This window comes from Rhinatrema bivittatum, chromosome 1 (genome assembly GCF_901001135.1).
Source record: "Rhinatrema bivittatum chromosome 1, aRhiBiv1.1, whole genome shotgun sequence".
In the NCBI taxonomy this organism is placed as follows: domain Eukaryota; kingdom Metazoa; phylum Chordata; class Amphibia; order Gymnophiona; family Rhinatrematidae; genus Rhinatrema; species Rhinatrema bivittatum.
In genome coordinates, this window is record NC_042615.1 from 520,509,434 (window position 1) to 520,525,039 (window position 15,606).

At 44.5% G+C, this 15,606-nt stretch overlaps 1 protein-coding gene across 1 annotated transcript in view; it reads right to left on the bottom strand.

Moving 5' to 3' along the window:
- SMC5 (structural maintenance of chromosomes 5) overlaps nucleotides 1–15,606 on the bottom strand; it is a 281,089-nt gene that overhangs the window by 205,999 nt on the left and 59,484 nt on the right. The window contains exons 6-7 of the mRNA XM_029612667.1: nucleotides 12,568–12,708; nucleotides 11,347–11,508 (exon numbers count right to left, since the gene is read on the bottom strand). Coding sequence (XP_029468527.1) covers nucleotides 11,347–11,508; nucleotides 12,568–12,708 — 303 coding nt within the window. The remainder of the gene's footprint in view (nucleotides 1–11,346; nucleotides 11,509–12,567; nucleotides 12,709–15,606) is intronic.

Here is a 15,606-nt window from a genome sequence, read left to right on the forward strand (position 1 = left end):
GGGATTACAGCATTTTTCACCTTAGTCATTACTTTCACCTTAGTCATTTTGCAGGGATTACAGCATTTTTCACCTTAGTTATTACTTTCAATTTGTTGCTCCTTCAGTCGTTTTGTTGAAGTTGTGTTACTTACACCTCGTTGTATTCTTGATACGTTTTGTTGTTGCATTTGAGCTGTACTTCTGTGCTTCACTATGTTGCCCCATCCCTTTTCCCTGTTATTATGTAATTTCACTACTTTTGCTATAATGTGAACCGGCGTGATGTACCTTTACGAACACCGGTATAAAAAAGCTAATAAATAAATAAATGTGAGCTCTGGCCCAAAGGATGAGGTCCAAGGTGGTAGTCAGAGAATAGCAGCTGAAAATAATCTCAAGATCAGGATGCTCCGAACAGAGAATTTCTATGCTTGACCTACAATCTTGACTATTCTCTCCCAAGTCAGACACATGACCTGCTTTCATACTGAACTAAGCTCCAAGGTATTCCAGAGATTAAGGAGGGACATTTGCTCTTTGCAAAATTAATTCAGTCCAAGTCTTCTAAATCCTGGACTACTCCCACCTGACACAGATCTTCTTGATAAGATTTGGTCCTGATCAGCCAATCATTTAAATAAGGATGAAAGATAACCCCCTCCTTTCTCAAAGGCCTCTACAACCACCATCATCTTGGTGAAGGTTCTTGGAGCTGTGGCCAGTCCAAAAGGAAGAGCTCTGAACTGAATATATTTCTCCAGAATGTAAAAAAGGAGGAGTGTGTGATGGTCTTCCCTGATGGGAATGTGCAAGTATGCTTCTGAAAGGCCAGATATGTGTGTGATGATTTTATTGTTATTTGGACAATTGAGAATTGTGAATTGTTTCTGGCTTTTTTACATGTATTGTATCAATTAATAAAAGATCTTTTACATATTAATTTTCTTTGTATATATAATAGTAAAGGTTAAATAGGAATATTATATCACTTTTTATTTTTGAGAGTATGTGGTTAAGGCAGTTGGTGTAGCTGGATTTAAAAAAGGTTTGGATAAGTTCTTGGAGGAGAAGTCCATTATCTGCTATTAATCAAGTTGACTTAGAGAATAGCCACTGCTATTACTGGCATCAGTAGCATATGATCTACTTAGTGTTTGGGTACTTGCAATCTGGTTTGGCCACTGTTGGAAACAGGATGCTGGGCTTGATGGACCCTTAGTCTGACCAAGTATGGCAAATTCTTATATTGTTAAAACTAAGGCCCTCTTGCAATTCAAGCTGTGCAGTGCTCATTCGCCTTGGTGCGAATGGGGCCTGGGAAAGAATGTCAGCAGGGCAATTGACTGGTTAAGATGGAAATCCTTCACCATCCTAGGTAGGAACTCAGGATGCGTACATAACATCACCCTGTCATGATAAAATTTGGTATAAGGTGGATAAGTTACTACGGCCTGGAGCTCGCTGACCCTGCATGCTGAAGTGACCGCCACCAAAAATATGACCTTCCGGTCAGGTATTTCAGGTCACAGGAGCACAGCGGCTCAAAAAGAGATTTCATCAGCTGAGCCAATACCATGTTGAGGTCCCAAGACACAGCGAGAGGCCTTAGGGAAGGCTTCAATTGAAGAAGGCCCTGCATGAAGCGTACAACTATCGGCTGTACAGAGATGGGCATACCATCTACACTTTGATGGCTTGCGCCAATTGCAAAGAGATGAACTCTAATGGAGTTGGTCTTCAAGCCAGACTCTGACAAGCGTAGAAGGTAGTCAAGCAGTTTTTGTGTGGGGCAGGAGAATGAATCTAGGGCCTTCTGCTCACATCACACAGAATCTCCTCCACTTCAGTCCACAGAACTTTCTAGTGGAAGGATTTCTGGAAGCCACCAGGACCCAAGACATTCTCAGAGATCAAGTGGCTGCAACATTAACCTCTCAAAATCGAAGCTGTGAGTGATAGAGCCTGGAGGTTGGATAACACAGCCTGCCATGATCTTGCATGATGAGATATGGGAAAATCCCCAGACTGATCAGTCTCTGAATGGACAACTCATGAAGAAGTGGAAACCAGATCTGTCTCTGCCAACGAGGGGCTATGAGGATCATAGTCCCTTGGTCCTTGTGAAACTTCAAGAGAGTCTTCGTCACCTGAGGGATCAGAGAATATGCATACAAAAGACCCTTACCCCCAATGGTGGGCAAACGCATCAGAGGCTGGTTCACCATCTGACCTGTACAGGGAGAACTGTCTCGCCTTCCTGTTGCAGGGGGATGTGAACAAGTCCACATCTGGGTTTCCCCAGAAGCGGAAGATCTGGTCACTACCTCCTGCTCCTGGGGTCTGAAGGCACAACTCAGTCTGTCCGCTATCACATTCTCCATTCCAGCCAGATTCATAGCCCCGAGTACCATCCCCTGGGACAGGCCCCAGGACCAGATCTGGACCACTTCCTGACACAGAAGGTACGACCCTGTGCCTCCCTGCTTCTTGACATATCACTTCGCAACTTGGTTGTCTGTCTGGAACAGGACAATTTTGTTGGAGAGCCTGTCTCTGAAAGCCCACAGTGCGCACCTAATCGCCCAGAGCTCCATGAATTTGATTTGACACCGTACTTCCTGGGCAGACCATAGGCCCTGGGTGCAGAGCCCCTCTACATAAGCTCCCCACCCCAGGGTGGACACATCCGTGGTAAGAACAATTTGGATAAGGGGATTTTGGAAAGATATTCCCTGTTCCAAATTCAAAAGAACCCTCCACCAGGACAGAGTCCCGGAGAGACTGAGTGACTCGAATGAGAGCTTGGAGGCTCCTCATGGCCTGGCATCACTGTGACCTCAGGGTCTATTGGGCTCTGTGCACGTGTAAGCATGCTAAGGGAGTAACATGGATGGTTATGGCCATGTGTTCAAACAGCCTCAACATGTGCTGAGCTGATACATGCTGGCTCTGTTGAATCACTGTCGCTATGGACGCCAAGGTGACCACCATGGATCGCAGCAGGAAGGCTCTTGCCTGAGTCATGTCTAGCAGGGCTCCTATGAAGTCTAACCAAGGTGATGGGCTGAGATGGGACTTCGGGTAGTTTATGACAAACCCAAGTGACTCCAACTTCCAGATAGTCAAACACATGGACTAATTTGCCCCTGCCTAAGAGGTGCTCTTGACCAATCAATCATTCAAGTAAGGGAAAATATGCACTCCCAGCTTGTGGAGGTACGCCCCCACCAAGGCCTGGCATTTTGTAAAAACATGTGGGGCCGACGCTAGCCTGAATGGCAACAATCTGTACTGGAAGTACAGTTTCCCAGCACAAATCTGAGATACTTTCCATGACTTGCGAAAATCTCAATGTGAGTATATGCATCCTTTAAAATAAGGGAGCACAGCCAGACCCCTTTTAACAGGAGGGGGAATCAGGGTACCCAGTGAAACCATCATGAACTTTTCTTTTTTGAGAAAAGTGTCAAGGCCTTCATGTCTAGGATGGGACAGAGACCTCCTGTTCTCTTTGGAATCAGGAAGTACTGGGAGTAGAATTCCTGCCCTCTTTGCCTTGGTGGGACAGGTTCGACCGCTCTGGCTGTTAAGAGTGCGGAGAGCTCCCTTAACAGTACCTCTTGATGCACTATTGGCCTCAAAAACGGGCACGGACAACAATTTGGCAAGACACCAATAGGTTCAATTGGTACCCTTGACAGACAATGGTCAAAACCCACTGGTGCAAGGTTATACTGAGCCACTGTTCCCAACCGGGGGGGGGGGGGGGGTGTCTCAGGTACAGGTGGCTTGCTCATGCTCCCTACAATCCAGTCAAAACCCCATACCAGTCTTTGGCTGGGGCGCCAGCTGGGGCTTGGGAGCTCTCTGCTGCCTGGGATGGCCACGGGAGCTCACCCTCTGTGAATGGGACCAAGGGGTCAGAGGATAGTACTTCCTCTGGTGGTAGAAAGACCTCAGAACCTGCCTCGCAGACCTGAAGTGCTGGTGGAGAGTTACTGAAGGGTCTCATGGTGATCCCTCAACTGGACCACCGCGACCCTCACCTTCTGAAGATATTCTCTCCTGTATACTAAGTCAATGAGTCTTTCCTGTACCTCCGGTCGGAGATCCAAGGCCCACAGCCATGCCATTCCACAGGTGCCATTTCTTGCTGCAGAGATGCTCACTGCCATCTTAAAAGCATTGTAAGTTGAACGAACCTCATGTTTTCCACACTCCAGACCCTGGAGCACTAGCATTAAGGTGTCTTGCTGCTGTTGAGGCAGCCACTCAGGCACCTCCTGCACCTGCTTTCTGAAGTTTCATAAGTATTGGCTCATATAGAGCTGGTAAGAGGCGATGCAGGCAATGAGCATGGCCCCCTGGAATACTTTCCTCCCACGAGCTTCCATTGCTCTGTGATCCTTCCCCAGGAGCGCAGACGCATGGGTCAGAGAGCCCTTGGCACTCTCAAAAGTGAGTTTGACCACTACCGATTGGTGCAACAGCTGACACTTCTGAAATCCAGTAGCCTGTTGGACAAGGTAAACCCCATCCACCTTCCTGTTTACAGGAGGTACCGTGAGGGGATGTTCTCAGCAGCAACTCCTTAAAGATCTCGTGCACCAGGACCCACCACAATCTCTTTAGGAGCCTCTATGAATTGGAGGATTTCCAGTATCTTATGCCTGGCATCCTCCTCTCTCAACTGAAAGGGGATGGCCTCACCCATCGCTCGCACAAAATTTGCGAAGGTCAAGTCCTCCAGTGGAGATCTCATTCGTTCTTCTGGAAAAGACGGCTCTGAAGGGAGACCATCCGAGACATCAATAGAGGATTCTGCAGTGTCATTTCTCCAGGGGTCATACAGGGCCTCATTCTTACTGTAATCTACAGGAGATGGGGCCCTAGATGCTCAGGCTTCGTCCAGAGGCATGGGCACTGGCAAAGCTGGACCGGAGGGGGGGGGGGGACGGGGACTGTAGGACTCAGCATCTCTGCCAGTCTTGATGGAGCTTGGGGGAAGCATTGGTGCCTCACTGGACATTGATGGCCTCCTGGGAACAGATGCCAATTGGGTCAGTAACACATCAATGAGCACATTGAGCTGTTCCAGCAGGGAAAGCGCAGGCATTGGCACCATCGATGCTACTGGCAATGCCCTGCAACGCCCACTCCACTGCCAGCTGATCTCTGCTTCAACTTCTCCTCGAAAGCTACCGATGCCAAAACTGACTGGGAGGCAGGAGGTGTGGCCAGATTTTCAGATCCCCAAGGTGGATCGGCGACTGGCATCAGGACTGGTGATGACAGACAGACCCCCGGCATCGAATGAGGATGGGCACTCCTCGCCATGGGGTCGTTTTAGGGGCATCACGGCATGAGCCAGCGCCTTCCTGAGAGCAGCACTATATATTGAAAATGAATGGTACCAATGCTTCCCCTGCTTCTATCAGTGCTTGGCCCAGTCTTTCCCTAAAGCCAAGGTTGATTATAATGAACCAGAAGTCCTTGACCTGGAAGAGACTGACAGGAGCCGATCCTCGGTGCCCCTATCCACTAGCACAGTGGTTCTCAACCTTTTACCCATCATGACATACCTGACAGACCACGCTCACATGTGTGACACACTGCTCATTACAATTCACGGCGGAAATAAAAAATAAAGGCCCAGTATTATTTTTATTGTTAAGAATGACACAAGGGAAAGATACATATACTGTCTGCACAGAAATTGCATAAATAGTAAACATCCCACACCAAAACAGCACCAATTTTCAGGACTCAAACAATAAACACCATACTTAAGAAAAGGCAACAGTGAAAATATTACACTAGGCCCTAAGACATCAATACCCCTCCTATTAGGGAAAACGGAACAAGCCAGGCTACTATAGAGCCCTACACAGAAACTACACGCCAGCAGAAAACCTCACCTGAATCACATGTGCTGACCCTTACCTAACAAAGAATAGAGAGATCAAAACGCGTAACTAGAAGCATGCAGACAAAAACTGAATTGGAAACTGCAACAAGCCAGGGTCTCTGTATGCAGTGTAACAAAGGAAAAAGAGAAGCATCACCAGTCCTTCTAAAACAAATCAAGAAATATAAAATCAATAACAGCAAAACCATACTAACAAAAAGAATAGATTTCAAAGCAGCTGATGAATGGAATATCCAATAATTAAAAACTCATATCAAAAATTTCTAGATACCAATAAAATATTTCAAAATAGCAGACACAAAGGCCCAATAATGAAAAATAATGATACAAAAAATGTTTTGCTCTGCATACCTAGGAACGTTTGATATCCAGGTGCCCTGAGATTGTTTTGAATTAGCAGGAGGAGGATGGTTTGCTTGCAACTTTCTCCTCTGTCTCACACTGGCTCTCAGTCACTCACATATACTACATGCTTTTCACACTTATATAGGCTCTTAATTACACATATGCTGTTTGTCTTTTCACGCTTACACATACAGGCTTTCAATCGCATACATACATGCTTTTTCTCTCACACACAGACTCTCATTCACATGCTCTCTCTCTCTCTCTCATTTACGCATAGACTCTCAATCACATACTCCAGGGGTTGGGAACCTTTTTGGCTGAGAGAGCCATGAACGCCACATATTTTAAAATGTAATTCTGTGAGAGCCATACTAACTACAACCCCCCACCCTCCTGACCCCCCCAAGACCTGCCAAAAGTCCCTGGTGGTCCAGCGGGGGTCCGGGAGCGATCTCCTGGACTTGGGCTGTCAGCTGCCAGTAGTCAAAATGGCACCGACGGCCCTTTGCCCTCACTATGTCACTGGGGTCGACCAATGGCAGCGGTAGCCCCTGTGACATAGTAAGGGCAAAGGGCCGTCGACGCCATTTTGATTACTGGCAGCCAACGGCCCTTTGCCCTTACTATGTCACAGGGGCTACCACCGCCATTGGTCGACCCCAGTGACATAGGGAGGGCAAAGGGCCATTGGTGCCATTTTGACTACTGGCAGCCGACAGCCCAAGTCTAGGAGATTGCTCCTGGACCCCCGCTGGACCACCAGGGACGTTTGGCAGGTCTTGGGGGGGTCAGGAGGGTGGGGGGTTGTAGTAAATTAATTTTGGAGGTTTGGGGGGCATCAGGAGGGTGGGGGGTTTTGTTAGATTTTTACTTTTTTATTAAAGATTTGTCTGCGAGCCAGATGCAGCCATCAAAAGGGCCACATCTGGCTCGTGAGCCACAGGTTCCCGACCCCTGACATACTCCCTCACCTAAACCAGCTCTCAATCACACAGACACACATGGTCTCTTATTTATACACACAGGCTATTAATCATATATACACATGATCTCTCTCGCACACAAAGGATCTTTATCACACACGCATACTCTTTCACACAAACAGGTTTTTCAACCAGAAACTTACACATACAGGTTCTCAGTCATGCACTTCCATTCATATGCTCTCTCACACACAGGCTCTCAATCATACACATACTATTCCCTCCCGCATCCTCTTTAAATCCCTGACCATTATCCATAAAGCCTTATATTCCCATCACTCCAACTGGCTGGTAGATCCCCTCCAATTTGCCTGCTCAAATCGACCGACAAGGACCACTAACAAAGGGTCCCTCCATGTGCCATCCCTAAAGAAAGCACACCTCACAGCTACAAGGGATCGGGCGCTCTCCATTGCTGGACCTATGCACTGGAACTCACTCCCAGCCCACCTCAGACTTGAACCTTGCATCACCAAATTCAGAGCCCAGCTCAAAACCTGGCTATTCAAACAAGCCTTTCCCCAACACCCTTGATGAATATTGAATTGTGATGGATCATGACCTGAATTTGACTATGACCTTGTTCTTATGACATTATAGTTCACTTTTAATTGTTCCTATGCTTCTCTGCTCTCCTATTGTTTTTTGTACCCCCTACCCTTCCCCTGTTACTTGTAATTTCCGTTGCTTTTGTTCCATGTAAACTGAGGTGATGTTTCGACTAACATCGGTATAGAAGACTCTTTAAATAAATAAATAAATAAATAAAATAAATAAATAAATACTCTCTTTCACATATACAAGCCTCAATCATTCACATACATGCTGTCTCGCTCACACACACACAGCACCTCAAATACTTATGCTTGTTCATTCACTCACCCCCTCCCCCGAACTAGCAACAGCAGCAGCCTCCTCCACTTCCAACCTTAAAGGCTGCAGCAACCTCCTTCACTTTCAGCCCTCGCGGAGAAGGAGTCCCATCGGCCGCGGGGGTTGACGTTGGTCTTCGTTTTTCTCCAAGCCACGCTGCTCATTCCTCAGGCTGGGCCTCTCTTCTTCAGGCCGACGCTGCCTGCACTAGCATGGTCTCTTCTTCCCGCGCACGCACCCGCTGCTCACCACTTCCTCTTCCGGGCCACGGGGGGGGGGGGCAGGAAGAAGACAGCATGCCGGTGCCGCTGACTCCAGCTGTCCTGCCGCGTCCCGCCCAGGCGGAGGACCTATTTTGCGCGGGTAGGGGGAGCAGCTGGGTTAGGGGAGGACCGGGAAGTGTGGCGACACACTTGCATATGCTTGGCGACACACCAGTTGAGAACCACTGCACCAGCGGCATTGACAGAAACGACAGCCCCACCAATGTTGAAGGCATGGTGTCTATCGGTGTGGCTCCAAGGTCCACCAGTGCAGATGTCGCCGATATCGATGGCTCAGACTTTGACCAGAAGAGTTTTTCTATCTTATCGAGTCGAGCGTGATGCCTCTCTTAGGGGTCATCTGGGTGCACAAGTGGCAACCCAGACCTCGTGAGACACCCCCAGGCAGAGGATACACACCTCATGGGGTTCCATTATGGACATGGTCCTCGGACACTGGGAACAACGACGGAAACCAAATGAGGTCATGACAAATGAAAAGGGGAAGAAACAAGAGACGGTAACAGCAGGCGGTCAACACCGACAGGCACCAAGGCACCACAGCCAAAGGGGGGGGGGGGGGAAGAACAGAGGTGGAAAAAAAACCTTGCCAAACCGAGAGGGACCAGACATTGATGAATTGCACAAAAAACAAAAAATAATCTGTGAAAAAGTTTTCCAAGGCAATTTCATAAAGTAAAGTCCAGAGCTCACTTGACCGTGAGACAAAAGTTCCGCGGAAAAAAAAAAGACTAAGGAGGGACCCCGTGTGGACACATGGTTTAGGGCATGCTGGGCATGCTCAGTGTGCACAGTCTAAGTTCCAGAAACTTTGACACAAGTTTTCCGTGCCAGGCTCCATTTGATGATGTCACCTATGCGTGAGGGTCTACCATCCTGCTTGTCAATATATTTATAAATGATCTGGAAAGAAATACGACGAGTGAAATAATCAAATTTGCAGATGACACAAAATTGTTCAGAGTAGTTAAATCACAAGCAGATTGTGATAAATTGCAGGAAGATCTTGTGAGACTGGAAAATTGGGCATCCAAATGGCAGATGAAATTTAATGTGGATAAGTGCAAGGTGATGCATATAGGGAAAAATAACCCATGCTATAATTACACAATGTTGGGTTCCACATTAGGTGCTACAACCCAAGAAAGAGATCTAGGTGTCATAGTGGATAACACATTGAAATCGTCGGTTCAGTGTGCTGCAGCAGTCAAAAAAGCAAACAGAATGTTGGGAATTATTAGAAAAGGAATGATGAATAAAACGGAAAATGTCATAATGCCTCTGTATCGCTCCATGGTGAGACCGCACCTTGAATACTGTGTACAATTCTGGTCGCCGCATCTCAAAAAAGATATAATTGCAATGGAGAAGGTACAGAGAAGGGCTACCAAAATGATAAGGGGAATGGAACAACTCCCCTATGAGGAAAGACTAAAGAAGTTAGGACTTTTCAGCTTGGAGAAGAGACTGAGGGGGGATATGATAGAGGTGTTTAAAATCATGAGAGGTCTAGAACGGGTAGATGTGAATCGGTTATTTACTCTTTCGGATAGTAGAAAGACTAGGGGACACTCCATGAAGTTAGCATGGGGCACATTTAAAACTAATCGGAGAAAGTTCTTTTATACTCAACGCACAATTAAACTCTGGAATTTGTTGCCAGAGAATGTGGTTCGTGCAGTTAGTATAGCTGTGTTTAAAAAAGGATTGGATAAGTTCTTGGAGGAGAAGTCCATTACCTGCTATTAAGTTCACTTAGAGAATAGCCACTGCCATTAGCAATGGTTACATGGAATAGACTTAGTTTTTGGGTACTTGCCAGGTTCTTATGACCTGGATTGGCCACTGTTGGAAACAGGATGCTGGGCTTGATGGACCCTTGGTCTGACCCAGTATGGCATTTTCTTATGTTCTTATGTTCTCTGCCTCTATCTGCTGACAAAGGGGGAGCAATCCACTTGTGTGGACTAGTGTAGCAGGGTAATAAGGAAATATAAATTTTAGCACTGTAGTTGACATATTAGTACACCTTTATATTTTTTTTTTTGTAGGAATATACTTTCGCCCCCGAAACAAGCATTGTGCCAAAATGTTGTGATATGAGGCTTCTTCTTACGATGCGCTCAGGGATCCATCTTGGAACACATTTGATGTTCCATTTTGCAGGGGCTTCCTCTCACAGCATGCTTACAACTCCATCTTGCACTGCAGTTAACACTTTACCTCGCACAACATTAAGCTCTTAATACCTGTTTGCCTTGACTCTGCAAGACAGTAAGTCTTCATCGCCTCATGTGTATCCAGATCTGGGAATATTTCGACTTTAATTTCCTTCAATAAGCTAATTATATTAGTGTTTATGGATTTTGGTTCTCCTGTGTGGACATTTCAACATTTATTTATTTATTTATTTATTTTATTTATTTATTTATTAACTTTTATTTACCGACATTCGTGGAGCACATCATGCCGGTTTACAATGAACTCAGGCGGGAAATACAATAAAACAAAGCAACATTAATAGCAATAACAATAATACAATGATAATAACATGAGGCGATATAGCAGATATTTCATATATAACAAAAAATAATACACCTAAACAACCTGGTCTTGATCAATGATTAAATTCTAATATATTGGTCATATTCAGTTACAGGGTCAGGTATCCAGTGGCTTGACAGCAATCAGCATGTTTATGATACCAGACAAGCAAGTGGCATCCCTTATTTCTACATTCCACCTATTTAGGTTTTTTTCTGTTGCACTATACATCTATACAGAGATATTATATCCTCTTTTAGTCTCTATTCATTTCTGAATAATTCCTAGCAAATAGAATGCTAGTAAGCTTGCAAATTATATTTAAAGTGTTGTGACAGCGATAGCACTACAGAAATAATTATAAAAAGATACCATTCTTATACAGTAGACTCGAGTACTTTACCTTATCTCTGATTTTTGTATCCATGTTCTTGCATTGTCTTTCCATTTCTTGAACTGCTTGCGTCATGGGGGCCTGCATTTCATTTAGCCGCTTCAATTCTTCTTTTAGACGGTCACGACTTTGTTTTGCCTCCTCATATTGTTGGCGAACATTTTCATATTCCTTGCCACAATGTAGACACATAGGCAGTTAAAAATACCGTAAGTTTGTAAAATTAGATATTGTTAATAGTGTAACACAGCACATTTACTGCTTTATAATAGCGTTATGTTTCAATTTCTGACAGAAATCCTCAGTCAGAATTAAAGGGAAAAAAATATTGCACAAGGCTGATGTAACACACACAGCTGAAAAACAGATTCAAGATTTATTTTACTAAAAGTAATACTTTAAGGGGGTAATTTTCAATGAGTTACGTGGGATTTGTGCATGTAAAATTCAGGATATACATATATATATATATACGGCTCTTATGTTCAAAAGGTTAGAAGTACACATTCTTAACATTTTGCAATAATTTGAGTAAAATAAAGGAGGGCTTTTCTAGAGCATTCTGCAGCAGCGTTCGGAAGTGCACACACAAGTATTTCTAAGCCATGCATCTGCAATTTACATGAATGCTTTTCTGCCTGCTATTCAAGTCTCGGAAATGAAATTGCGCATCTTTTGTTTGCAGTTTTTGGAATGGAGGTCTAGGTTAAGTGGTAAAAGGTCTAAGAACTGGCCGAGAAGTCGTCGATGCTGGACAGTCACTGGCCGTGGCCAATACTGGCGCGAAGTGGACAGTGCCTGTTCAGACGACGTCGCTGCAATAGACAGCGTCGGAGTTTGAGAACAGAAGAGAAGTTCCATTTTCTCCATTCTGGCCTTGCGACCTTTTGGTGTCATTAAGGCACATTTGGTGCAAGTCAGGACATCATGCTCGCACCCGAGACACATTACACAGACTTTATGCGGGTCTGTTATGGTACACTATACCCACTGGTCCTGAGTCCATCTGCTACACGCTAGGAAATGCTATTTATCTGAACAGATATCAATCTTTGCTTTGAAGTATCTCATCCCCATATGTGGAATTCCCATTTTCTTTTTTTCAACACAGTATGTTTTTTTAATGAACATAGTATGATTTTTTTTTTTTTTTAACTATATATAATTCAATTTTTTGGTCAAGTCAAACACTATATCCCATGGTGTATACCTAGACAGAAATGAACTTACCACCCAAGGTCGTTTTCTTTCCAGCATTTCAATTAGATCTAAATGGCGTTTGCGTTCATAGTATCTCTCTGCATCTTGTTTATATCGTTCATTCCTCTGTTTCATTTTCTCCAAGAGCTCTGTTTTCTCCTTGCATGAATTCTAAAACATATTTTGCTTAATAAATAAAATGGGTTGATTTAAATAAAACCAAGTTACTTTATTCTAAAGTTACTATATGTGGCAACAAAATTAGAAAGAAATGTAAGTTTGCTTACCGTAAACAGCAGGATGAATTAGCCATGCTAAATGGGTACATCAGGTGGCATTAGGCAGAGCTGTCTCTCAAAGCTTTAGAGCTTTTAGCTCTATTGGGCATGTGAGATAGTTCCTGCTCAATTGAGCATTCCAGAAGTTTCCTCAGTCTATATCCAAGCAGAGAAATCATATCTACCCTTGTATAAATGTTGTCCAGGGAGGAAAGTGGGAACAATGGCTAATTCATTCTGCTATCTATGGAAAACACCATTTTCAGTAAACAAGCTTATCGTAAACCGTGTTTCCATCGATAAGCAGACTAAATTAGCCATGCTGAATGGGGAGTCCCAACCTGAGGGCCTGAGGGTTGCTATCTTTGATATGCAGTCTATGTTCACCTTTTTTTTTTTTTTTTTTTAATGCAACCCAGATTCTTCTGTGGAAAGGAATTACCTGGACCATAGGTGATTCAATACTGCTTGTCCCACCAAGCTGTCTGTATTTACTAACTTGTCAAGGCAGTAATGAGATGTGAATGTATGAACAGACAACCAGGAAGCTGCTTTGCAGATTTCATCGATGAGCACATTACACAGGTGTGCTATAGAAACTGCTGTTGCTCAGACTTAATGTGCCTTTACCGGATGTGGCAGACTAAGTGACTATTTCTAAACAATACTGTATGCAGGATGTTATCCAGTTGGAAAGAGTTTGCTTTGCCTCTGGTGTTTCCAGTCTATTAGGATCGTAAGAGATGAAGAGCTGGGAGGAGCGCCTATGACCTTGTGATCCATGTTTGTAATATGCTAAAGCTCTTCTGCAGTCCAAGGTACAGAGAAGGGCAACCAAAATGATAAAGGGAATGGAACAGCCCCCCTATGAGGAAAGGCTGAAGAAGTTGGGGCTGTTCAGCTTGGAGAAGAGACAGCTGAGGGAGGATATGATAGAGGTCTTAAAGATCATGAGAGGTCTTGAACGAGTAGATGTGAATCAGTTATTTACATTTTCAGATAATAGAAGGACCAGGGGGCATTCCATGAAATTAGCAAGTAGCACATTTAAGACTAATCGGAGAAAATTATTTTTCACTCAACGCACAATAAAGCTCTGGAACTTGTTGCCAGAGGACGTGGTTAGTGCAGTTAGTGTAGCCGGGTTCTAAAAAGATTTGGATAAGTTCTTGCAGGAGAATTCCATTAACTGCTATTAATCAGGTTTACTTACCTAATAGCCACTGCTATTAATTGCATCAATAGAATGGGATCTTCTTAGTGTTTGGGTACTTGCCAGGTTCTTGTGACCTGGTTTGGCCTCTGTTGGAAATAGGATGCTGGGCTTGATGGACCCTTGGTCTGACCCAGCATGGCAATTTCTTATGTTCTTAAGGTAGGCAGTTCTTGCTCCTGTTTATGCAGTTTTGGAAAGGAAATGGGGAATGTGATGGACTGATTTAGGTGAAAAGCAGATATCACTTTTGGCAAGAACCTCGGATGGGTCCGAAGAACTACTCTGTCGTGGAAAAACTACAGATATGGTGGGAAGTGAACTAACGATGTAATTTATTGACTTTTCATGCAGATATAACTGCTATCAAGATGATCACTTTCCATGTTGAATTTTAGTTCAGCTGTGTCCAACAGCTCGAATGGAGTTGCATTAGTGCTTTTAGCACTATACTGAAGTCCCAGGGCACTGGAGGTTTTGCATGTGGGGACATACATGAAAAAGTCCTTTCATGAAGTGGGAGAGGAAAGATTGTACCGAGATAGGGGATCAGTTATCATGGTTATGATACACCGCTATAGCACTGAGTAAGGTTGCTAGGCCCGACCAGGAAAGATTAAGATATTCCAGTAACTGGTGATGTGCACAGGTAAATGGGTTGATGGAATGGTTGTTACCCCATGTATATAGAATACAGTCTTCATTTAAAGCCATATTTACAAAGTGCAGATGGTTTTCTTGCTGATACTAAAATGTTTTCAATTTTATTAGGCAACTATTGTCAAGCATGCAACATCCATGCCATGAGGTTGAGCAAAGTTTGCAAGGGGTGAAGGAGAAAACTCTCTTCTTGGGTTAGTAATGTTGGGCTGCTCCCCAGGCTCCGAGGGGGACTTACTGAAAGTTATACGAGATATGCATACCAAGGTTATCTCAAGTACGCCGGGGCTACTAAGGTCACCTTGCATGGTCTCATGCATTTCTGCACTGCCTTAGCTATTAATGGAATTGGGGGAAATGCACAGAATAGTCCTCTTGCCCGTGACATCAGGAAGGAGTCCAAAGCTTCTCGGTGTGGGCTGGGGCAAATGGAGCAAAAACAGCTCACCTTTCTGTTCCCCTTATAGTGAACACATCTATCAAAGGATGACCCCAGCGAAGAAATAGTCAATAGGCTACTTCCTGTGATAAGAGTCCATTCATATGAGCTGAACACTGTGCTGACTGCTTCCTTGGAAGATGACCTGCCTGCAGGATTGCTAAGTTCAGATCTGCCCAGTTCCAAATTTGTAGACCCTCTTGACAGAGGGTCCAGGAGCCCGTTCTCTCCTGCTTGTCTATGCAGTACAAAGCTACTTGATTATCTGGATGAATCATTATGTTTTTTCCTTGAAGTAGATGTTTAAAACTTCCAATGCACGTCACACTGCTCTTAGTTCAAGCAGGTTTATTTGGCACAAAGTGTCTTGGGAGGAGACCATAGACCTTGTCTTTTGAATTGAAGATGATGGGCACCCCAATCTTGGGTGGAAGCATCCATGGTTAGTATAAATTGATGTGGCTCTAGCTGAAGAGGGA